The sequence below is a fragment of the Drosophila biarmipes genome, unplaced genomic scaffold (genome assembly GCF_025231255.1).
Source record: "Drosophila biarmipes strain raj3 unplaced genomic scaffold, RU_DBia_V1.1 ptg000004l, whole genome shotgun sequence".
Classification (NCBI taxonomy): Eukaryota; Metazoa; Arthropoda; class Insecta; order Diptera; family Drosophilidae; genus Drosophila; species Drosophila biarmipes.
In genome coordinates, this window is record NW_026114526.1 from 1,541,762 (window position 1) to 1,567,423 (window position 25,662).

The 25,662-nt window shown below is 36.3% G+C and overlaps 1 protein-coding gene across 3 annotated transcripts; it reads left to right on the top strand.

The window, feature by feature from the left end:
* Nucleotides 1-508: 508 nt before the first annotated feature.
* LOC127011649 (uncharacterized) lies at nt 509-11,729 on the top strand. Of its 3 annotated transcripts, none has more exons than XR_007764828.1 (2): nt 509-655; nt 11,509-11,729. XR_007764828.1 is itself a non-coding variant. In XM_050889587.1 (2 exons), exons 1-2 carry the CDS (start codon nt 588-590, stop codon nt 2,791-2,793), a joined length of 348 nt encoding a protein of 115 aa, XP_050745544.1. In that variant the 5' UTR covers nt 525-587; the 3' UTR covers nt 2,794-2,907. The 3 variants fall into 3 exon arrangements, 1 of the variants encoding a protein (XP_050745544.1); XR_007764829.1 differs by lacking the exon at nt 11,509-11,729 and adding an exon at nt 2,509-2,907 and having other exon boundaries at nt 525-655; XM_050889587.1 differs by lacking the exon at nt 11,509-11,729 and adding an exon at nt 2,514-2,907 and having other exon boundaries at nt 525-655.
* Nucleotides 11,730-25,662: the final 13,933 nt, after the last annotated feature.

Consider the following 25,662-nt stretch of genomic DNA (forward strand, 5'->3'; position numbering starts at 1 on the left):
CCAAAAATTTAGTTTCTTTAAGCTTAGCCTGGTATTTCAAAAGCATGTTATCAATGAGGAAGGAATCCACACTGACCCCGAGAATATTTCGGCTGAGTCCGCCCAGTGCTTGCAAGGAGTTACGAGGGTGTCTAGGTAGCGCATCAGGAGATTCGTGCCAAACTTTCCTATTTCTCAAGAAAGGAAAGAAGTGGCAGCAGTGGTAATAATAGCAACAGGAAGCATTTGTAAAAGTTAAGAAGAGGCTTACGGAAGCACCCGATCTCGCTTTCCCGGATTTGAACGAAAAGTTTGTTCTTCAAACGGACGCCAGTGACGTTTTAACCAATAGATAGAGGAACGAGCTGAGCAGACGCCTACTTACCACTGAAGAGACTTACTTCACCTCGGAGAGGGAGTGTATGTGCATTAAATGGGCCATCAGGGAACTAAGGTGTTATCCGGAAAAATATCGATTCGAGGTGATATCGGACAACCTTGCCTCGCAGTGGCTAAACTCAATCGATAGCCCCACAACATCCAGGACCGTAAACCTGCGTGCGCATGAAACCAGCTATACCGACATATTGAATCACGACCCGACGAAGATGATTCGGTGCCATAGAAACTGTGTGTCGCCAAGAAACATGGCAGTTCCTTCTTCCAATGCTATAAGGTAATCCAAAACAAACCAGGATACTAGATAGGTAAATGAAACCTTTGACTCTGTCTGCTTCTGGTATTCTTAGACGCCTAATCGAAGTGTGTAGAGTTGGTCCTCTTAAGAAAAGCTACATCTACTATTCTTGAAAAATTCTTTGCGGAAAGAATTTGTTTTAGACAACTGCATTCAATTTACTAGAAATGAAAATCTTCACTTTACACTTTTTCAAGTGCATTGGTAATACGAAAACACAGCTCACAACTGTCGCTGTGATGGTATGTTTCACACACAGGCCGATTTACTTGAATATTTAAATGTCGTGCGCACTGCATACGCCCTTTTGCTTAAATAGCGAATATTAATATATTCGCTTAAATCTAATAAGCAACAAGTAGTCAATAAGAATATTGGTTTCTCAATTGCCCATTCAGCACAAGCCGCCTTAAGGGGCTGTGCTTTGATTTAATTTGTTGCCAGCTTGGTGAATATATGCACAATTGCATTGTCAGCATTTTCCCCGCTGCTGACGAATGCCAATCAACCAGACTTGGGCTTAAGCGAATTATTCTGCATTGGCAACATAATAAATAAAGACCTCTTGGTCTAAAATAAAACGAACCTCAGAGGTAATCCAAGAAAAAATGGCAAATATTTACCAACGAGGAAAATCCGCCACTCTGTTCACAAACGAACTTTATAACTTACGTTAATTGCTAAAAGCATCATATACCGACAAAGGAAAAAATGCTGAACATGCTGACAAGAGCATAATAGATACTATAACCACTTTCATAAATAATTGCGAAAGTTGAAAAACTAAAACAATTTTGGAAGCTAGCTCATTTAATAATATAAATGACGCTTTAACAAAGTACATACACTTCAGTAATCAACAAACAAATAACCAAAGGTAGTTATTATGAAGGCAATGGCAGACGAAACACTTTTACACGAGGAAGAAATAACATCTACCAGGGAAATGATCGCGGCAGAGGTCATAAAATTTATCAAGAAAATTATAAAAAAGGTAGTAGGAATGGACTTCCAAAAAAATTTTTTTTTCCAAATTGGCTTTTAGACAGATTACGACTTGTTATTAGCTAGACCCGAATACTTCGATAAAGAGATCAACATTCAATAGATAACAACTTAATAATTCCTGCTAGGTCCAAAGTTGTAAGACAAATTTATGTAAACACGTCTCACAAGAAAATACTTATTAAAAATTAATATATGTCTGAATCGTAATTATAGCAATCACTTTAGCCAAGTTTTATAATATTTTTTTCCGCACCTTAAACACAATCGAACTCATAAAATGAAAAACATTTCGAACATTGTACAAATTAAAATTTGTATAACGAAAATAAGACGGAATAGTTAAACCCTCCGTATCAGAGTACAATTCAAAGAAATCTCGCTTTAAACAACATATAGTCGTGCGATTTTGATAAAATTAAATTCGAAATTTAGAACTAATTAAAAAATGTAATTTCCAAGCGAAGGAGGTTTTATGTTAAAAAACACCAAAGATATTTTTTTTTTAAAACTGACACTCGAGTTCGTGGGTATGCACGTGCACTTTCTCATGGACATTCTCAGAAGATAGCGAGGGGTCACAATATTTTAAAATGCAATAAAACGATAGGATTCCCTCGAATAGCAAACACACTGATTATGATTTTAAAGAAAACCGTCGAAAAAACCTCTGATCCCCCTTATTATAGCTACTCTCAGCTTAAGGCTTGAGAAAATTCTAATGGTTGGTTCTAGGAGTACAAAATGCCTGTATGCACTCCCTGTAGATGACAACCTGTTAAGTGAACATTGAAGACTATAAAAATGACACCTTTCAAATTGCTCAGGATAGGTTTTTAAATGCCTCAGTACTTGATACCATTAATGAGATTGATCACCTCGAAATACCAGAGACGCAGGATTCTGATGATGAGATTATTGCAAACTCGGATCAGGAGGTTGTAGATGCTTCTGAAACGGAAGATTCGGTTGATCTTCTCCTACAAGAGTATTTCAACCTGCTGCAGCTTCTAAACGATGAAAGCCACGATCAATTTCAGTGTGGACAGGAAATTGAATTAGACGAATCTATCCCTACGGAAATGTTTCCAGACGATGACCACATCTTCTAGGAAATTTTGGAGCCAACCACCGCAACCAGAAAATCCCTATTTAAATTTGTTGGATGATGGAGTTGACAACGCTTAACTCGACGTTTTATTTAGTCTTTATTATTAAATTTAAATTTGTCCCATTTTATATTATACCTTAATTAAAAAAATTATATAAAATAAAAAATATTTTGAAATTGAGTTCTTATAATTGTTTTTTATTTTTTCGATAAATTTCTTCTGCCTTACGAATACTTTTTATCTCCTCATTGTGCATGAATAAAATATGCATATTATAGTTGTTTCGCAACCAAATTTTTCGTACTTCAGGACAGAAATAACAACAATTATAGGAAGATAGTTAAAGTTGTGTATCTTTAAGGTAAGCACTTTTAGGCCGTTTCGAGTAGTAAAGGATTTTGGTTCTGAACACAACTCGCAATGAAACTTCGCCATTCTGATGTTGGAAAAAATAAAAAGATAAAGATTCTATAAAAAGATTGTCTTATATAGCGTCATAGCTACATTGTTTTAACATTATGTACACTAACTTTACTTTAACGCTATTGACATATTTACATAGATATAATATGAGATAGATATACTGATATCCCTTTCTTATCGAACTCTGAAATATTACATGTATTGAATTACTTTTTGGTATATATACCTATATATTTGTATATTTATATATATACATATATAATTATATTTAATTAATTTGTGTAGCTATCTCTTTCACTGTTCATGCATTGATAGTAATATTTTTAGTCTTGAATCAGTCTAAAAGACCATGTCATTTTGAGTAAATGAATTAGTATACGACGGTTCGGTACTATGACATAACAAATCCAACCTCACGTTTCTTAAAAATGGTATGAGTATATATAGAAAAAAAAAAAGTTCAACTAATTCGGTTGAATTTTATAGGACTTCTTAGAAACCTTTAATAAATTGAAGCCTGTCATTGGCTATACAAAAATTGAAAATCAATGTACTGGATTTGAGTATAAGATCACTGGATGTAAGCTGAAAAAGACGCCGTATGGATCGAAAATAGTTCTGTATCTAACTGATAAGGACGAGAAAGAAGTTTGGATATTTCTACCTAAGAGTTATGTAAACAAATTTTCTACTAAGACACCTTTTAGGAAACTAAATGAGAATGGAATTACTCATATGGTATATAAAGGAAAAGATCCAAACAGATATAGCAGTTCCCAAATTGAATTTTTATCAACGACAGTAAATGAAATTGTCCAATATAAAGGGAAGAGTTTTAAGATCTGACAACAGTCTGAAATCAGTCAGAAAAAGAAACAGTTTAAAATAAAAATGTACGCTCTAAAAATCGGTTTATTTTTGATGCAATTTGAAGGCATGCTTTTTGGGCAACACCTGCGACGGATGGAATTTTTGAAAGCTACTCTGGAGAATTTAGAGGAAAAAGAGTTGATCCATTCGAAGTTTGGATTCCACTACAAACTTTGCCCCTGGAGCGACGTTGATGCCTCATCTGGACTCGACACATGCCAGTGTCATATGCTGCCGGCACTGAAAGAAGAAGCCTTTAGCCTTATGATTAAATATTATAAGTTGAACAAACAAATTGCCCCAAAACCATAAAAAAAAAAATTAATTTTACTTTATAAACATTTTTTATTTTTTAAAATGGTTCTCAAACATTTGTAGTATTAATTTATCCTTATATGAAAAGTCATTTTTCTTGAAATTTTTTAAAATACAGTTTAGTGTTTTCTTTTTACCTTTAAAAACGCCCATACATACCGCAAGTATTAGGAAAATATCCTTGTAGTTGTTGTTTATTATACAAATATTTATAGGGTTCCTTTCTGATCTGAAGCATCGGTGTTTGCAATTATTAAAGCTGGATACTTTAAAATAGATTCCGGTAACTGGTCCGAATGAAAGACTCTTTTAAAAATAGATCGTGTTTTTGAATGCTTAAAAAGCAAATGTTGAAGTTCTAAGTATTCATTTTAAAAAAGAGTTCGAATATTTCTATGTTTATCAATATCAAGCATGGAATCGTATTCACAGTAAACTAAACAAGTGACTGCTTCAGTAAGTGGTTGTGAAAATCTTCTTTCGATTCTTATAGTACCTTGCGATATCAAATTTGAAAATACAGTTGAATTTGATTGAACAGCAATTAAGTCAAAGGCTAATATAAAACTGTTGGTATCAAACATTTCCTTTGTAATTTGCCGTCCACGATCGTAATGTTTTATTCCACATGATCTAAATAGCATATTAAAACCTCTGGAGCTTTGAACCTTTTCCGGGTTAGAAAAATCAATTTCTAAAGCCTGGAAAGGACATTGAACTCCATTAACCAATAGATTAACACGTTGAATTTTAAAATGTTCAAAGTTAAACGGGTCCGGTTTCTTGAGTATGAACGGTTTTTAACCATACAAAAAGCCAGAAAATTTTGGTAGCTGACCAATAACTGCGTTATCTATTGAAAGTGTATTTTTGCCTGGATAAATTGTTAAAGATTTGACTTCGACTTTGCTGAATGGGTATAGAGCATTTTTTGTTTGTAAAACATGATGATAAGCCAATAAAACGCTGGGGTTAATTGTTATGTGATTCATAAAAAGTTGTGCTTCTAGTATCTTTAAATTTGATTCAGTGTCGGTTTCTTGCTTTGCTGTTTTTTCAATATTGAAATTAATTCTTAAATCAACATTATTAACAAGCAGTTTTTTTTTTATTAAATATATCTCCCTGGATTTTTCCAAATAAATAAACCTTATTACTATTTTGGAACACATTTTTAAGAGTTTCATTCGTGTTGGGATAAACATATTTCCCAGCTGTTATTCTTCCAAAATTTGGCAAATATCCTTGGGAGGCCAAGTGAGGAATCACTCCCATAGTTTAAAATTAAAAATAAAAATACGCTCTATAATGATAATTATGATAACTCTAACAGAAAATTATTTAAATAAACTGAGGAACTTCTAAATATTGAATGTAAAATATTGTTTACTACACCGACAGCATTTCCTTCGATAACGTTGCTATCATTTTTTCTAAATTGCACTACAAGTCGTAGGTAAACACTTGATAAATCTCGGTACGTTTCACCATTTCCTAAGCAAACAAATTCGATTGAGGAGGCGCCGTCCAAGGAAGCAATTAGATTATATGAGACTTATTCAGTTCTTAGAATAGAACGTTGTGTGGGGTGTGGTGCAAAGAAATCTAATTCTCTTTATACATTCGATATGGTTACTCATTTTGCTTTAGAGAAAATATAGCAAAAATTTAATTTTCTTGTTGACTTTTTTTTATGATTAGTCTTAGTATGTTTACGTTGTCGTTTAGATTTTAAGTGATGTGGTCTTTTTCTAGTACCACTCTTTTTATTTCTTTTTCCACTTCCATTTTGAAATCGTGCAATGTTATCATAGATTTTGTAAAGCAATTTTACTTTGTTCTTGAATTATATTTCTTAGCGGCTTTCTCCCAAATTCATTTATTACAGCCTTACCAGTCTCAGCGGCCTGATTTTTTATAGCAGTTATGCCCGAAAGAAAAAGTGTTTTAATGTAATTTAAAAGACCACTAAAAAAGGTTTCGATTCCTCGTCCTTGTTGAACTATTCGGGGTGATACATAAAGGCTTCCGATGTTGCTTAATCCCCCGCCACCCTGATTTACATAATAATCCTGATAAGATTTCACAATGATGACAGTTTATGTTCTAAGTAAATATATTTTTGTGTATGTCTTATTTATGGAGTTTTTAGGTATGCTTTGCATATATAGGTAACCTTCTTCTAAAGTGAAGAGTAGCGAAAATAGGAACAGCTGAAGCTTCAAATAGGGTCTTGTATCCATTTGAATCCGTAATTAGTATTGAGATTTCATTTGGGGACCATATATTCAAAGGTTAATATTCAATATTTTTAAATTGAATATTTTAATCTTTTCCGTTATAATGCATTACACGAAGGCATATTGGTCCTTTACTACCTACTGACCTTGATTTTATTATGTCCGTGTAAATAAAAATTAACCCATTTTCAGGTATTTTTGACTCATGAGATACATTTTTATACCTAAATGTTTCAGTATTTACTAAACTAACACTTGATTAGGTGTATATTTAATGTAATTATTTAAATACATATCTGTAATAGCGACTTCCCAATCGTCGTACATGTCTTCAGGGATATTAACAATGTTTGTAATGTTTACGTTATCAGGGAAAACATTCATAGAATCATTACTAATCAATTTGATAAAAATCTCTTTTGAATATCCCATAGTTGGTCTCTTAATATTAGTTATTGGTACGAAATCCAATTAATTGTGTTTCTTCCAGTTTGTACTGGATTTTTTGTTCGAACCGATCGTGTTAGCTTCTCACGTCCTTATACATATCTAAGATCTCGATATGGTTTCGTTTTTAATTTTTATAGTTTTGCTTTTAATTTACGTTGTCGTTCAGTAAGCTTCCCATTTGACACTGCCTTTTCCAATCCTAATTTCTTTATATCTATTTTTCTACTCAGAAAAGAAGTATCTCTTAAGTTTCGTTTTTCTGGTAAAATATTTTCCTTTGAATTTAAATTCTCGTCATCACTTTCAGGTGGTAATGGAAGGAGCACTAATTTTTTTTTCGGGTAGTGAATGTTCATACTTTGATATTTATTTTGATGTGCTGAGTTTTATATCTATCCAATCTGTGGTTTGAGTTTCATTTGTTCTGCTTGAAATAAGAGGGGCTTTTTGTTCATTATGAACAATCCATGACTTGGTACGTTTTTTATTTTGATAGTAACTCGATTCTTGAAGAATTTGGATCCACTTGTCAAAATCACTTATTTAGTTATTATTTAAAATTGTTAAAAATTTTATATTTATTAGTTCATTTCTCCTATCATTGCTTAACAATTTCTGATAGGAGTTAGGATGCATTAAAATAACTTTGGTTAAATTGTGTTTATTTTTAATAACTTTTTAAAAGTTTTCCAAAAAGTCCAGAATGCAATGAACTTAACAGAATAGGTAAACATCACCCTTTTCGAATAAGGAGTTATATATAAGGAATTACATAGTTTAATGTACGTTTTGGAATCAAAATATATCGCAAAGCATTTTTATATTTTTTAGAGCATCTAGATGTGGTTTAGTAACTTTATGGTTTCCTTTTAATGTGCTCAATACAACCTCCACTATTGTTTTTACGAGTTCATTATCACTATTGTTTGTAATTGCTTTACGTAGCCTATTATTTTTTCGCTTTCAAGCGATTTAGACTCTTTTTTGTATACCGTTTTCATCTGAATAGCACACTGTATACCGAATTAAAAATCTCTGATCTAAATCTTAATAGATCGTTAATTTCATTAGTGAGATCAATAAGTAAATATCCGTGTGGTTGTTCCGATACTTCTTCATATATTCTAAATAACTCCGTTGGGTTTTCAGGACAAATTTTTCTTGCTAAACATTGAAATTGAAGCTTATGACGAGGATTTTCGAAAGCAACAATATATTTGGTATTTAATGAAATATCTCTGGTGTGCGAAGATTTATGAAATATGTTCTGCGTAACCACTACTACTGATAAGTTCCTATGGTGTGAACCTTTAGTAAACAGCTCACACAAATTTTTGTTAAACGGTCCCATCATCAAATCGTACAATATTAATAGATTAGGTTCATTTGTTTCATTTTAAATTGTTTCAGAAACTCCTTTAAAGTATTGAACCTTTTTAAAATTTGGCTTTGCGCTTTTCTCTCCATAAAATCAAATAATTTTATCTGTTGAAATATTAAAAAGATCACTCTTCTTAGTAATTAGATTTTCGAAAAAGGTTGTTTTTCCCGATCCTGATGGTCCGCAAATTAGCATAGTTAAAGGGTGTATAAATTGCGTAAACCTTTTTTGATATATTATTAACATTTTTGTTTATTTTATTCATGATAAATTTTAAAATACTTTATATAACTATTTTCTTATATAATGTTTTGTAAATTGCACTAGTTTTGTTTTATTTTCTTCTGGTCGCGTTTCTTGGCGCAGCTCTTCTCGAAATGAGTATCAGATCCGCAAAAATTACAATAAATAAGTTTCTTGTGTCCTTTTTTGCTGGGATCATTTCCAAAAAACTCTCAAAGGAATCCATACTAGGAAACAACCTGATTCCTTCACTTTTTATTTTGACTGAATTTTAAACATATATGTTTCCATTACTCTTGTGTATTCTACAATTGGTGAAAAAATTGGGTAGTTGTGATAAACTTTTTCCGATATCAACATCGATAATGTTTGTTGATAAATACTTAGTTAAATAATGTTTTTTAATTTCACCATGATCAATAACTATATGATACTTTTTAAGTGGTGTTAGTATTTTTTCAAGACTTGTATACGGAATATCTATATCCGTTTATATTCTGCTGTTGCTGCTAAAGAGCCTCATTATTCAATTCTTTTATGTTAAATGGCGGCTTAAAATGAAAGAAATTTTGTATCAACGTTCTAGCAGGCATGAATGCTAGCTCCTTAAAAAAAATTTATTATTAATTCCAAGTACATATTGAAAATCTACTATGCTTGAATTACAATCAAGAGTGTTTACGATTGGTTAAGATTTTTAAGTCAACTGAGCGTATGCGTGCGAGGGCTTTCCCCTTTATATACCGGTAGGACTATAACATACTTACAGTTCAAATAAAATACTCCTACCTAATGGACATACACACTAAAAAAAATAAAAATTCTCGAAAGAAACAAGGCCATGAAGTCATTTTTGGATTCGAATATTATGTAGTCCATAATTAAAAGTTGAAATGCGGTCAGTCAACTACTCGAAAATTTTCACCCATGATCTGGATGCAGCAAAGTAAAATTAATTTTATTGGATTTGACAAAGTCGAATGGATGCAACTGCTTACATATAAGGAATTTGTTCAGTTGAAGCTGGATCAGTATGACTTCTTGATGCCTGATAAAATTATTTATTATCCGTGTATTCCTTCCATAAAATGTAACTTTAGATTTAGGAAATCAGATAAGCAATCCGTTTTTGTAATTAATCAGTACGGTAACAAAATTGAGTTCGATTCTGAGTCCTGGAGATCATTACTACGATTAGACATTTTTTTTTACTACGTTTTTATGTTGGAATTCTATATTGCGACAGCAAGTAATATACCTCCACAATAATCATATTATTCCTAAGTGTGCATCTTTACAACGATTTGATATTCAATTATCTGATCTAGAGGGTTAATATGGTAAAGATGTGCAAATAGATTTAATACGATTATATTTTTAAATTTAAAAAAAGAAGCGTACAGAAATAAAATGAGATGTAAATGTATATATGCAAACACTACTACCTAAGCAATCATCGTCATCAAATAAAGTAACACTAATAATTCATCACCCTAAAATGAGTAAACAACAAGTTGTTGATGAAGTTCACAAACCAGCTCGAAAAACTTTATTCGCTGAAAGTTCGTTCAAAAAGGCATAAATGACACAGGTCAAATTGATTTAGTCGAAATTTTACCTTTTAGGAAAAAAAATAAGGGTTTTAGATATCTATTGACCCTTATTGATACGTTCTCATAGTATGCCTACGCTGAAGCAGTTTAGACCAAGTCTGCACTGAATGTAACAGAAGCAATGAAAGCTGTTTTTAGAAAGAGTAAAAGTAACCCCAAGAATATTCAGTCAGATCAAGGAAAAGAATTTTTTAGTTCCACTTTTAAGAAATTAATGACCAAATCTCATATTATTCATTATCATACCTTTACGCATCTTAAGGCTTCTATATGTGAACGCTTTAATCGAACATTAAAAAATCACATGAGGAAAATGTTTAGTATACAGGGAAGGTCAATACAAAAATTCATATAACCGAACAATTAAAATGAAACCTAAAGAAGCCTACTCTAAAAATAAAGAGTTTATTTTAAAATCAGTATATAATATACCAAAAATTTTTCCAAAACATAAATTTTCAGTAGGTGATTTCATTCGAATAAGTACAAGGGAGTGTTCATGAAGGTATATGAACCAAATTTGACCACACAAGTTTTTAAAATTTTAAAAGTTATGTCAACCTATCCGGTAACTTATGAAATTGAAGATTATATGAGTAACCCTATTAATGAATCATTTTATCAAGAGGAGCTTTAAAAAGTAAAAGATAAAAATGGTTTCCTAGTAGAGAAAATAATTAAGAGACAAAATAAGCAAGTGCTTGTAAAATGGAGCAGTTTTGATTCCACCCACAACTCATGGATTTCTGTAAATGAGCTGTTGAAGTAATAAAACGCAAAACTAAAAAATAGATTTTTTACCTTTATTAACATTTTTTTATTTATTCATTTAATGTTATTATACAAATATTTCTTATAACTATGTTGGGTTACTGCTTATTATAATTTCAATATTATAATGACCATGAGTTAATGTATTACAATTATCAGGTAAAATATATCACTTATCGTCCTTATAATTAGGACTAATTTTATTCATAATTTCTGTATAAAGAATGTGAGATCTACTACGAATTACTCGTTAAGCTCCATAAAATGTTTTTTTTTTTATATTTTATACATTCGATATAATCTTCATGATTCAGTTTCTTAATAACTGATTTCTTAACTCCTTTTATTTTTTTATACAATCGTTTTCATTTCCGCCTTATCAACTTGAACGGGTGTTTCTGTCGATTAGGAGAAGTTGGACAGCTATTTTCTGGCGACTCTGAGAAGCAGTGGACAACAGCACTTTTAACAGCGAATGTTAGATTTCTGCTGCTAATGTTAGCAGCACGACACGACGAAGAAGACATAAGGAGAAGCTGGTCGCGTTTATAACCGAGCTTTTATATTTCCTAATTTGTAAATCAAAGTTTAGCATTAAGTCAAAGATTGAAAGTATACAAATTAATACAACTGGTGAAGTTCAACATATTTCCGAGTTTTTATTACAAAGTGTGTGAAACACCCCCAGAGTAGACTTCTGCTCAACTTTGACGATCGGGTGCGAATCGTCACAACATTTTGGTGGCCCATGAGGGGAACATACACTCATATTTTCATCAGCTTCCAATATTTGTAAACATACTTCAATCTTTGTGCTTACTTGTGTGCAAATCTACTATTAATTTAAACCAGCAAAGTTATGCAACCTTGCCACGTACATCCCCATAACGGAACCTCGAATAACGGAGGAATCAAGAAGTTGAGGAGAATAGCGGATTCAACCCATGCCTATTGCCATCTTATGCGACACACTAGTCTCGTAAAGTTTGCCGTCCCCTTCTTTCAAAGCTTGATCGCAACACGAGCGGAACGACTGAAAAAGGTGAGTGTGTTTGTGAAAGTATTTGTGCGTGGTTTTTCAAAGCAGAGTGCAATAGGAAAACATTAAAATGGGTAAAAATGAAAGTAATGGTAGTGATTTGGCACAACAGAGCTCGGCACCTTTGGCTGTGGTCGAACCTTTTGCAGACATGTACGCAATGCATATGGACTTATCTTCCAGGTTGACCCAACTAATAAAAATGCTTTTTAGCATGGACGGTCAAATAAAGAAAACTAAATCCTACTATGAGTTTCGCCTCAACAAGCTCAACGAGCTTGCGAAACAATTTTACACAAATCATAAAGCCCTCATTTTACAGCAATGTCCACGATCGCATCCATATTTTGCGGATGCTGTTGAAGACAATTTTGAGCAAGCATACAGCCACATTTATTGTTCTTTCGCCGATGAATACGAAACCAAGTTTCCGGTCCCAATACAGTTATCAGGTGATCAATCCATAAACAACACCCTTGTGCCCATTCCTGTTTCCACAATTCAGCTGCCCAAATTGCCCGTACCCCACTTTTCAGGAAATGTTGCAGATTGGCCATCTTTTTATGACAGCTTTACGCAGCTAATACATGAAAATCAATCTCTTTCAAACATTCAAAAATTTCATTTCTTGAAGCAAGCACTACCGCACGGACGAGACCATGATATAAACCATATGGCATTAACAGAAACCAACTATGCAGTGGCATGGAACCTTGTGGTAAAACGATACAACAACCCTCGACTACAGTTCATGTACAATATGAATGCACTGTACGAAATCGAGCCACTGTCCAAGGAGATCACGGTGGACCTTAGGAATTTGTTAAACTTGGCAAATGTATGTATTAGTGAATTCCGACGACTACACATTGCCATTGATTCCTGTGATCATTGGTTGGTACATCACTTACTCACAAAGCTGCCTATCAGCTCAACACAGGCCTGGGAACATTTCCTGGGCAACAACGTGGAAATCCCCACCTTCACAAAGCTGGAGGTGTTTCTGCACAATCGATTGGTCAGCATCGACCTAATTGAGAGTAGGAAACCAGCCGTTCCAGTTAGATCATCTATACAATCGACCAACCATCGCCAGACAACCAGACCATCGGGAAACTCCACTGTTAGGGGACACAGCTTCCACAGTACTCTTGAGTCTGGATCCATCAGGTGCTCGCTCTGCCAACAGAATCACGTTCTAAGACGGTGCCCGGACTTCCTTGCCAAGGATTGTTTCGCGCGAAAGGTTATAGTCGACCGCTCGAAAGCATGTATCAATTTCCTTAGTGCTTCCCATTCTCTCAGTCAATGCAGCAGCAACCGAAACTGCTCGCAATTTGGTCAACGGCACCACACTGTGTGTCGGAGCGTAGACGCGGTACAAAATGCACCATCAACGCAACTCTTCAGCGCAGTTGCCTCCCATCTGAGCTCAACGAGCCTTCTTGATACTGCACTGGTTCGGATCGTAAATAACTTCACTGGGCAGTCAGCTTTAGTTCGAGCTCTCATCGACCATGGCTCGGAAGGCACCCTCATCACGGAAAACATGGTTCAAGCGCTTAGACTCAAAAGGCATCCTGTTCAAGCACGGGAATTAGTAATACGTCGCATAATCAATGCAGGCACAGCACTGACTTCACCATAATCTCATGTTCAGGATCGGATTTTAACGCCTACGTATCCTCAGCCTTCATGCTTCGGTCACTAAAAGGTCATTTACCAAAACAAAATGTAAACATTAAGTCCTGTAAACATCTCCAACGGTTATCCTTTGCAGATCCTAATTTCATCAAGTCGGGTCGCATTGACCTACTTATCGGTGTCGACATTATCCCGCAATTAATGCTTCCGGACATACGCAAAGGGACGGTTGCAGAACCAATTGCACAAAACACACAGCTGGGCTGGACAGTTTTTGGACCAGCTGAAGCAGCCCAGACGACATCAATCTCCATCCGTTGTAATTTGGCAAACCTAAACAACATGGTTCAGAGGTTTTTCGAGTTGGATCAGGTCTCCACAACAAGACAACTCAACGCAGAGGAAAGATGGTGTGAAGACCATTTTCAACAATTTCATATCCGTCAGCGGAATGGAAAATATCTGGTTCGTTTGCCTTTAAAAACGTTCTTTGACCCCACACAGGTGATCGGCCGGTCAAGGCAAATCGCATTAAACCGTTTCCACGCCCTGGAAAGGAAACTTAATCATCGGCCAGATTTCAGTCAACAGTATGTCAGCACTATTCAAGAGTACTTTGATCTTAAGCAGATCAAAGAGGTAAAAGGTAGTGAGGAAGAACACACTAGCATCAACGCTCAAAGGCAACTATCAATCTCTGCGTTCACCGTTCCACATCATGCTGTGATCAAAGACGACAATTTAACTACAAAGATGCGCGTCGTATACGACGCTTCGTGCAAAACGTCTAACGGAAGGTCTTTGAATGATATTTTATGCACGGGTCCCGCCCTACAAAACGATCTTGGAGGAGTTCTACTCAACTGGCGTCTCCATCGGTATGTCTTCGTGGCCGATATAACGAAAATGTATCGCTGTATAGATATGCATGAAGAAGATGCCCAGTATCAGCGAATTTTCTGGCGCGATGAAAAGGGACTCATCAAGGAATATTTTTTGACTACAGTAACGTTTGGCACTGCCTCGTCACCCTTCAAGGCGATTCGAATCATACATCAGATTGCGTCCGACGAGCGCGAACGCTATCCTCTGGCCGAGCATGTCCTTAAAAAGGAAATCTATGTGGACGATGTTCAAACCGGACACGAGACCATCGACGGAGCTCTAAAAATTCGCAATGATGTCATCGCAGCTCTGCAATCAGTAGGCATGGAGCTCAAGAAAAGGGCATCCAACCATCCAGATATCTTAGAAAGTATCCCAACTACAGATCTCTCTAACAGTAGCATTTTTGAGATAGACATTAAGGACTCCATTAAAACTTTAGGGTTGTATTGGCATCCAAACAAAGATGGTTTGGTTTTAATCTTAAGTTTTCTCTGAATCTTATATTCACCAAACGTTCTATACTATCTATAGTAGCACGTTTATTCGATCCGTTGGGATGCCTGGCACCAGTCATTATCGCTGTGAAAATCCTATTGAAGGAAGTTTGGAGTTTTCGTATTGAGCGCACGGATGAGCCCCCCGCCGAGCGGTGGCGACAGCTCATTCAAGAGCTCCCCGACATTGAAGAGATCCACATCCCTCGATGGTTAGGCTTCGATTTAAGGCATGTCTCGACGTTGCACCTACACATGTTTTGTGATGGATCATCCATGGCGTATGCAGCATGCGCTTATCTTCGAGCTAGTTGTACGGATGGTTCCGTGCAGGTTAACTTATTAGCCGCCCGCAGTCGAGTCACACCTGTTAAGCCGCTAACAATTCCGAGAGTTCAGTTATCCGGAGCCCTGCTGTGTACACAATTAGCCGATTGGATTGTCAATCAACTTCAAGCATCACATCACACCATATCCGTACACTACTGGTCGGATGCAATGATAGTGCTGTATTGGATCAGCGGTTACCCTAGGCGTTGGATGCAAGCTCGCCATCGCAGTGGAGACATGTTCTTACGCAAGAAAACCCAGCAGATTGTGCTACATGCGGACTCATCCCTTCCCAGCTGAAACACCACACGCTTTGGTGGAACGGACCACATTGGCTGCAGCTTTCAGAGGAGCATTCAATCCATCCAGTCAATCTAGTTCAGTCCCCAAAATCAGAACTTATTTCAGGAGAGCAATCATTAAAGCACATCGGTCCCCACATTTGTATAGAAGTGCAACCATTTATCGAATCATATTCCTCCTATAATAAACTCTTATTCGTTACAGCCTACGTCAAACGATTCATTTATAATACTCGTCACAAAAAGGCGGATAGACTCACCGGCCCTATTCAGGTATCTGAATTTCAACAGGCTTTGTTCGCACTGGTGCGGATGGTTCAACAAGAAGTCTATTCGGAAGAATTATCAAGACTACGATCCAACAAATTTCTATCCAAACACAACAAACTCAGCCAGCTATCGCCGTTTCTCAACGATGAGGGGCTCATGAGAGTTAAAGGCAGACTTAAGAATGCTTTGCAGCTCTCCATGTCTCAACGCACACCAATAATCCTTCCAAAGTCTCACCACCTGACGATTTTGGTTATAAGGAACGCTCGTCACAACAGCTTACATGGCGGTGTGCAACTAACTTTAGCTATAATTTATCAAGTTTTCTGGATCGTCAACGGTAAACAGGCAGTAAAAAGGATTCCGCGACAGAGTGAAAGTGTGTTTCAGTGTGTTTCAAACACCGGCCGTCACCATCAAGCCAACTGATGGGAGATTTACCAGCGCACCGTGTCAATCCGCCCAAACGGGCGTTCGAAGCAACTGGAGTTGATTACACTGGTGCGATTGAGATAAAGTCATCCAGATTCAGAGGTCACACTTGCTATAAAGCATACATTGCAGTTTTCATTTGCTTAGCGAGCAAAGCGATTCATTTGAAAGCAGTCACGGGAATGTCGAAACATCATTTTCTGTGGGCCCTGCAGCGCTTTATCGGACGTAGGACAGCTGTTTTCTGGCGACTCTGAGAAGCAGTGGACAACAGCAGTTTTAACAGCGAATGTTAGATTTCTGCTGCTAATGTTAGCAGCACGACACGACGAAGAAGACATAAGGAGAAGCTGGTCGCGTTTATAACCGAGCTTTTATATTTCCTAATTTGAAAATCAAAGTTTAGCATTAAGTCAAAGATTGAAAGTATACAAATTAATACAACTGGTGAAGTTCAACATATTTCCGAGTTTTTATTACAAAGTGTGTGAAAGACTGCTCAACTTTGACGTTTGGGTGCGAATCGTCACATCACAACTAAACAAGAGTATGCCTTAGCTTTAAGTCCCGCAAAGGATTTTATAACCCTCCCGGCATGTTCATCCTTCATTTTTTCTGGCTCTCTGTTATTAGCCTAAACAATATTAAATTGGTTTTCCAGCCTTTAATTTGAGGTATCGAAGCGTTCTGGATTGTTTTTAATTGATTGGTAAAAATCTTCTTCTGAAGATAAAATAAATGAATATGTATCCAAATATATATTTTTCGAAGAAGGACTTTTAAGCAATAAAAAACTATTATAAAATTCATACATTAACCATTTTGAGAATTCTAAAACAGCAACCCCTATGTATATTGGTTTATCATACATAATTTGTGATGGTGGTGACTCAATTGCCGCTAGATCAGACCCGAATATTTCAACGCTAGGGAAATCATGTCTAGCTATGCGTTGATGTCCTGGGGAATTCAGTGTTTTACTAAAACTATATTTCTACGCTAGGCGACATTTTCCATCGTTTTTCCATATACTGCATTATTCATTAACTTAAAAAAATTTTTTTTTAAGTCAATATAAGGTTTTAACCAACATGATCGGTTAAAGGATAAAACTCTGTGTATTTTTTTTACAGCTAAACCATATTTGATACATAGCTAAAGCTGTTTTAAATGAATAATGCATTCGCTTTTATTTGTTAAGTCCGCAATCAATTTTTCCTGTTTACCGCCAGGAGGAACTTTATTTTCCGGACAGAAAGGCTAGTAGTTATGTGAATCATGCCGATCAGAAGGATAATCTAAATCTACGTCTTATATGTATCCCACATTTCCATCAATAGAAATATTTTTATAATCGAATCAGTCTACTTGATCACTATTTAAAAATTTAAACCCGGAAAGGGGTAATGGTGTACTCATAGCCCATCCATATAAATTATTTGCGTCAATATAACTAACGAAGTTATTTGGTTTATAATTTTTCCTGTTTACCGCCAGGAGGAACTTTATTTTCCGGACAGAAAGGCAAGTAGTTATGTGAATCAGGCCGATCAGAAGGATATTCTAAATCTACTTCTAATATGTATCCCACATTTCCATCAATAAAAATATATTTATAATCGAATCACTTTACTTGATCCCTATTTAAAATTTTAAACCCGGAAAGGGGTGAGCATAGCATCCTAAGATAATGAAGGTAACAGCACCTTCATTATAGTTAATAGGGTCTAACTTATAAATTCTCCTACAAATTTTCCCTAAAATTTTCAATAACATCAGGCAAAATTAAAACGTCACTTTCTAAATAGTGTTTTAAATAATCTCTAATAGGGTTACAATTAAAAGTTTCCTAAACCTTTTGAGCAAATTGGTAATCCTCGGTACTACAATTTTCTTCACTGAGAAAGTCATAAAACTTATCAATGTCAGGAAACTGGGTTTTTTGTCCTCCATAATTGAATCGATATATCTTATTTTGTATCTATTTAAGGCATTTATTTTAGATGTCTGTTAGTGCTATGTAAAGTTCTTTATTACAAGGTATAGGGCTTAATTATATATATATCATATTTCGATAAATTATAAAAGACTACAGGAAAGAAGGGATCACTTAATTTATATTTTGGCTTACAATTTTTATGAATAGGTCCCACGTAATTTCCAGTAAATTGGTCGAAGTGTTTTCCAGGTCGTCATGTATTTCTTTTTCACAGGCGCAGCAACTACCCTTCTGTTCATCGTCATTAATTGGACTTGTCCTCGGACCTTTGGGGGTTGACCAATATTTGTAAAACAAACTCATATTTTTTTCTTTGAGTGACTTACAAGCTTGGGTGATGCAGTCAGCGCCTATGATATTTAAAAAAATTTATTAGTATTAAATATATGTAATTTTTTTATATTTTTTGAACCATACCTTCATATGTGTAGAATTCGTTAAGAGCCGGATTATATTTATGCGCAATGTAAAATATGCTTTTGCACTTTTGTTGTCGACGATGTAATTGCTGAGTTTAGGCATGTACTGCAATTTTCAAGAACAGCCTCAATGTCAGCATATAATACCAGTGGAGGGATAATTTTTTGTGAAAGCCCTTAAACGATGTTGTAGTTTTTGGCTCTGGGTTGAAGGAGGCTAATTTTCCACTCTCATTTGTTATTTGCGGTGAAAAATTTTAAACAGTTTTTACAAAAATATCCACCCGCCTTCGTTTTGGAATGTTGCGAGTAACAAAATCTTTTTACAATCGTAATGTAGGCGTAATGCATGACTTCTTGGCTTATATTGTTGATTCCTAATGTATTTATATGATTAGAACGAGTAGATTTTATTCAAAAGTTTGGCCCGATAATTTTTTCGCCGTCTCCATCAGTTTCATAAATGTTAATGCTGAAATCTGCATTATTTTTATTCAAATTGAATAATTCCTTTTTTTGTGATTCTCCTCCACTTGGTCCTTTCATCGGAGTTTTTGTCGCCTCCCTCGTCGTCGCCCGATGTCAAGGTGCCGAAATCTGGTGCTACTCACTACCATGTTTCGCACCGCGGCGAAGTCAATCAGCCTGAGACCGTTGTTGGAGGTGGTCTCTTTGAGACTGAATCGACCGATGGTGGGGCGTGCGCCCAAATTATGCTAGGATTGAAAAACCTAGCTTTGACGCGGATTGTAGCCAGCCGTTCACTGCCAGCCGTTCCTGGATGGCGGTAATGTCAGCCTTTTTTAATCATAGTCCTTTTTCGTTTTGCGGTGGTCGTCATCATAAGGGGGAATCTTGTCCGAGGTTTTCGCTTTGGTCTTCACTGGGCTTCTTTTTTACGAGGCGGCTTCCAAACCCTGCGCTCAACCGCTTAACGTCCGGGTGACTCGCTCGCACTGGCGGCCACCAAGTTGACCGCGAACTTTATTCTGTACGAATGAAAGCCATCCCACCCATTGGAAACTCGATTTTCGAAAAATCCAATCTTATGCCATCATACACAATGATTTCATTATTAATATTTATTTGGTATGTGGTGGTCTTTGTCATTTTTTCTTTCGAATACTTTCTTTGCTGTGTTGTTGCAAAGGTAGCACTCTCATGGCTTTTATAAGCTATATATGCTAGTACGCACCACTTGAAACAAAATACATCCGTATTTTGTAAATTTATAAGCGCATTTCGTGCTCTTTTTTTTAGGGGCCTGGATGTAGCCGCTAGCAGGAATGTTCTCTAGCTTTATTATCGTAATTTCAAAATATGTAAAATATATATAATTATATAATATGTCGAATAAATGTTAGTAAATTTAACCGAAATAAAAGTAAATGTTTAAACACAACTTGAATTGTTACGCGTAATAACCGACACCGAAGTGGATCGATAATTTAAATAGAATGCAGTACTGAGGCATTTGAAGAACTGATCCTGAGCAATTTGAGGGGTGTCATTTTTATAGTCTAGATGTTCACTTAACAAGTTGTCATCTACAGGGAGTGCATACAGGCATGTTGTACTCCTAGAACCAATCCGATTGGTTCTCGAAAATAGGAAGCAGAACAAGACCGCAGTCGAATGGTTATTAGAGGGAAAAGGACCCTCGAGTAGCACACCCTACTCTCGAGTCCTTGTGTGTGTGTGGGTCTGCTTGTGAGTGGTTGCTTGTGCTTAAGGTGTAAAATTAAATTTTTTTTTTTCAAAATGTGCAATTTTAATTTTAGAATCGTGAAAATTATTCCATTGCAAAGGGTTGGAAAAACCCTTTCCAATCACACCAAAATTATTTTAAATATTTGAATTTTACACCTTACGCACAAGCAACCACGCACAAGCAGACCCACACACACTCAAGGGTAGGAGGTGATACTCGAGTTCGTGGGTATGCACGTGCACTTTCTCATGGACATTCTTAGAAGATAGCGAAGGGTCACAATATTTTGAAATGCAACAAAACGATAGGATTCCCTCGGATAGCAAACACACTGATTATGATTTTAAACAACACCGTCGAAAAATCCTCTGATCCCCCTTATTATAGCTACTGATGTATTTCAAGGATTCCCAGAGGTGGGAAGAAGAACCTCGGAGTTATAAGTGCGTTAATAACCGAATAATTCTTAAATTGGTAGTTGCTTATATACTACTTGGAACACGGATGTTTCACTAACATGAGTTTTTGATGATGGTAGCAGTAAGCGTAGTTGACTCGGCCAACACTGCAACAATGTGCTTAGTGCGCCATCGGGCTAGTAAGTAATATGTTGATCAGGAATTCTTCTAACCAGTGAATGATACTGAATGTCTAGTAGTATTCCCAACTGATCAACTGCTTGGCTTGTTAGGTGCTGGTCATGAGGAGCACCCTTGGGTTCGAACATTCTCCCCTCCCCCCCATTGAGAGGTTTCCGCAATTAAGGCATGATGTCCGTCAGCCCTTGACAAAATTACATAGAAAGCCGGCAACAAATGATTGATCGTCAATGAGCCCTCCTTAGACTGCGGAGGTTCCTGAGTATGATTAACATCGTCACGCTCCCGTTTATGCTAACAACTGCATTGACGTGGGGACTAAAATTGTGCCCTCGTAATTTGGCAGGTCTACGAGTATGTGTGAGATTCTTCTGGAAAAAAGTTAGATATTTTTTGATTAAATTAAGAAATGTTTTAGGACAGTCCGACTTTTAATAGGCTTGAAGTTGAGGAGTATTCGGTTTTATAGGGGCTGACTTTTATTTTGCAGTGGGTAACTCGGCAAGCTGCAGGTTTATTTGTGGAGGTTGATTCCCGTACGGACGAGTCAGTTTAGTTTTTAGTTGATTTTGGTTTTGATTTATACTGATGCTAAGTTACTTAAATAAATCCTTTCTTCATCGTGAAAGATGTGATCTTCGTCTTTTTTAGATTCGTTATTGATAACCAGAATTTCACCATTCGTTAGTATCGTCACTGTCATCTTCCAGCATATGACTGAATTGCGTATCCGATGCGGTTTTTTTTTTAGAAAACCGGTGATTACATTGCCAAACTGTGCCTTGCGCCAGAGGTCCTAGTCCTAGTCTGAAAAAATTACCAGCTATTAACCGGGCATGCAGGTCAACCCCTAAAGTGAGGTCAATGGGTGCGAGTTTCCGAAAGTCGAATCTACTAAAGGCAGTCTCTCAGGAATTAAAATCGTGTGCAATAGGTAATGATGGTAGTTCTAAAATTACTGTGGAAATAGTTAATACCTTTACTTCTGTTTCAAAATTCGAGGTACAGCTCGATAGCTTTAGTATTGACTTGGTCGCTGTTGTTATTTTTCCTCCGGTTCCAGATATTTCAATCGGTAATGACATTTCCTTAAGAGATAACAGATCTGCCATCCCCTTTGAGATAAGATTCACCTGTGAACCGGAATCTAATATAGCGCGACATGTTTTAAGTTAACCGGTAGGTCCTTATATTGATACCTTGGCGGTCGCGAGCAGAACATGTTCTCTGAGGTTGTCGTATCCTGCGATGGTTACTGCGCCGGCCACTGGATTGCTATTCAGGCCTTTGTGTAACATTGAATGATGCCGTTGATGGCAGTCTTGACAAGTAAACTGTGACCTACAAATTTCAACCTTAAGAGCTGTAGACAAACAGTTTGTGCATGCTCCTTCTTGAATAATAGCCTAGAGTCACTTTGCAGTCCATTTCTTGAAAACGGCTACACGCCCTAAAGTGATGTGGTCCTAGGTGACAGATCTTGCAGCTCTCTTTGTTGCGGACTAGCTGATGGCGGAGCGTTGTTGTAGGTGATGCACTATTGTTTCCAGCATGCAAGGGCGCCGCTTACTAAACGACAGTACACTCCCTAACGTTGGAATCTCCGTTGGTGCATCCGCTAAAATTTCCAGTGAGGCTAGAGTCTGTTGTTTTAGTTTTCTTCTAATAATAAAACACAGAATTGGACCCGAGAATTTTGAGCAGATATTGATGTTTCGAAGGGTGCTTAAAGTCTTTCGCACTGTGTCATGTAGTGCTCGAAGTTGTTGCGCTGACCCGTTAATGGGCACTTAATCGACTTTTAATCCCCTTTCCGCAAATTTTTACATTTTCCCGTTTTAGTATATGGCTTTTAGTCGGTAGCCTTGCAGAACATGCAGCTTCTAGCTGGCTGAATATGGTTTATTATACACTAATTTCAAAAATAAATCGGGAAACCGAAACACCAGTCTAGATTTTCGCCATCTGGAACACTGACTGGAGGTAGATACAAGGCCATAGAGAAGTAAGGCAAAATTATATTCTTCATTTAAGGCCTGATCGATTAACCTCTGCTGTGGAGGCTGCCTTCTTATTGGGCCCCCATGTGGCGATGTAGAGCTGGGGTGGTGATTGGCGTAATTGATTTTTCATTGCATCGTCTCTGTAGTCGACGAATTATCTCACCGATCGATAAGTCACTCTTGATTTGCTTGACTAACGAGTCCTTTGGGTTGTTTTGGAACCGCCGAGGTACATTTTTGAGCTCTGCTTGCTGACGCCATGAATACTTGCTAATATTTCTCTACCAACTAATTTAATGCTGTGAGCCTTAATCCGTACTCATTTCCAGTGGGTAATGCTTGCTGGACTTCTTCATCTAGGTCGCAGAACTGCTGCCAGAGATCGCTCAACTGGTAAAGCCTATTAGAATAATAACCGTCTCGTTGGCGTCGTTCGGTGGAATCCTTGCCATAGTTTTTTATAAGCTTTTGGATCTGTCCTTGTAGCTCATTTTGGTTGTCTAGTAGTCGATTGTGTAAATCGATTCTTGTGTGGCTTGTTTCTTCAATGAACGAAGATGACATAGTGCGTGAAGTTAACACTCGTGTGTGTGAACCGAAGAATCTTGTGAAGACAGGTGTGACTGTGAGTCCTGTAAAGCTGGATGATGCTTGGTATCCTGTGATGCTGGATGAAGCTGCGTGTCCTTTGAAGCTGGATTAAGCTGCGTATCCTGTGAAGATAGATCAAGCTGCATATCCTCTGAAGCTGGATTAAGCTAAATATTCTGGGATGGGTATAGTGTGAACTTAACGGTAAATTAACATAAATATGCACCAGGACTCAGAAGTGCTCAACAATGAGCACAGATTCAGTGCTTTTTAAAGCACCCTTTGATCGCTTTTTTAAGCAGAAGAAAAAGCACACGTTGAGCGCTTAGCAGATATATAAATGTAAAACATAATTTTGGTTATTTTTTCCCGATGTTATTTGCGTCCTTAGCACCTCCTCGCCAGCATCTGGAGACTGCGTAGCTTTCCGCTTCGAAAAAATTAAGGAATCTAATGCACCACATCGCCTTTTGCTGCACCTTTCTCGAAGACTCCTGAGCGAATGCATCTAGCACTAGAAAAAATTTAGGTTTTAATTAGTTATCAGTATAGAAATTTGCAAACATTTCTTTTCTGTCTCTTGATTTATTTAATTTTGTTGTAAAGAAAAATAAAGAATGATATATAGTTGAGCAAAAGAAAAACACTTTATCAGGGAGTAATAATTAAAGAGTAATAATAATAAAAAGTAGTAAGTAAATTAGGAATTTGTTTACGTACAGAAAAATGAAATATAAGGAATTTGACCATCAATTATAAGTTTTAAAAACCAATATATTTTATTTTTGGTTCTTAGCAAGTTAGCACTTTATAGGACTTTAAGATTCTTTCACAGTTTTGTATTACTATTCATTTATTATTAATATGCACAATTTCAGCTTTTTCATTACAAAATCTTTTTTTTTTTCTGACAATTTTTTCCGCCACTGTATTTTTGGTAATCTTGTACTCCCATTTATTTAATGTACAATAGTTTTCTTTTACTTTCACTTTTTAATAAATTTTTGTTTGCCGGAAAGTTACTTGAAAATCGTATACGAGTATATATTTTTTTACATCACATAAGTAAACACAAGATGAAAAATGACTCCCATCTTCCAGAAAAACAACATGTAACATCAATGGTTTCGCTAATCCGTTGTTGTTTTGTTTTGATAGCATATTGTTTGTCTATGCATATTCCGTTGCACACAAAAGCAGGGTATTTACGGACATGTTAGACTAAGCAAGTCGTTATGTAAAAATATAATTCACTTATTATGAAATTAATAAAATTAATAATAATAATAAAAAAAAAAAAAATTAAACCCAGTTACGGGGGCATATTAGTGCTCGAGTCCTGAAAAGGACTTGGGCCGAGATAGACGTCCGAGGTTCAGGCACCATTTTTGCTGGCATAAGCTTCGTCGTATTCGGGTCATGGGATCTTGGTAAGCCCCTCTACTCTCGAACATAACGAAAATAAATATTTAGAGTGCCTGGAAAATAATATTAATGGGTAAAGTTTGTCAGTCGTCAGTCCACACGGCCCCACAATCTTAGCTGTCGCTTGATTTCAATACGATCGGGCTGTGTTTCGTTCATGTTCCTTCCCCTTCACACATTCGTGTGCCAATTAATTGTCCCAGGCCGCGCAATACGATTTCCTATAGTCAAGGTTGTCCGTCGTTAAGTTATGTCATTGTTTTGACCTACTCCACATCTTGCATCAGCACACCCCCTAAATTCAAATTTTTTTTCACATAATACATTTATTAATTAATATTTTTGTCGGCGAATGCAATGGATAAGCAATATAATGTGGTCTAAAGCATATGTAATAATTCTACTTGTCAATTATTT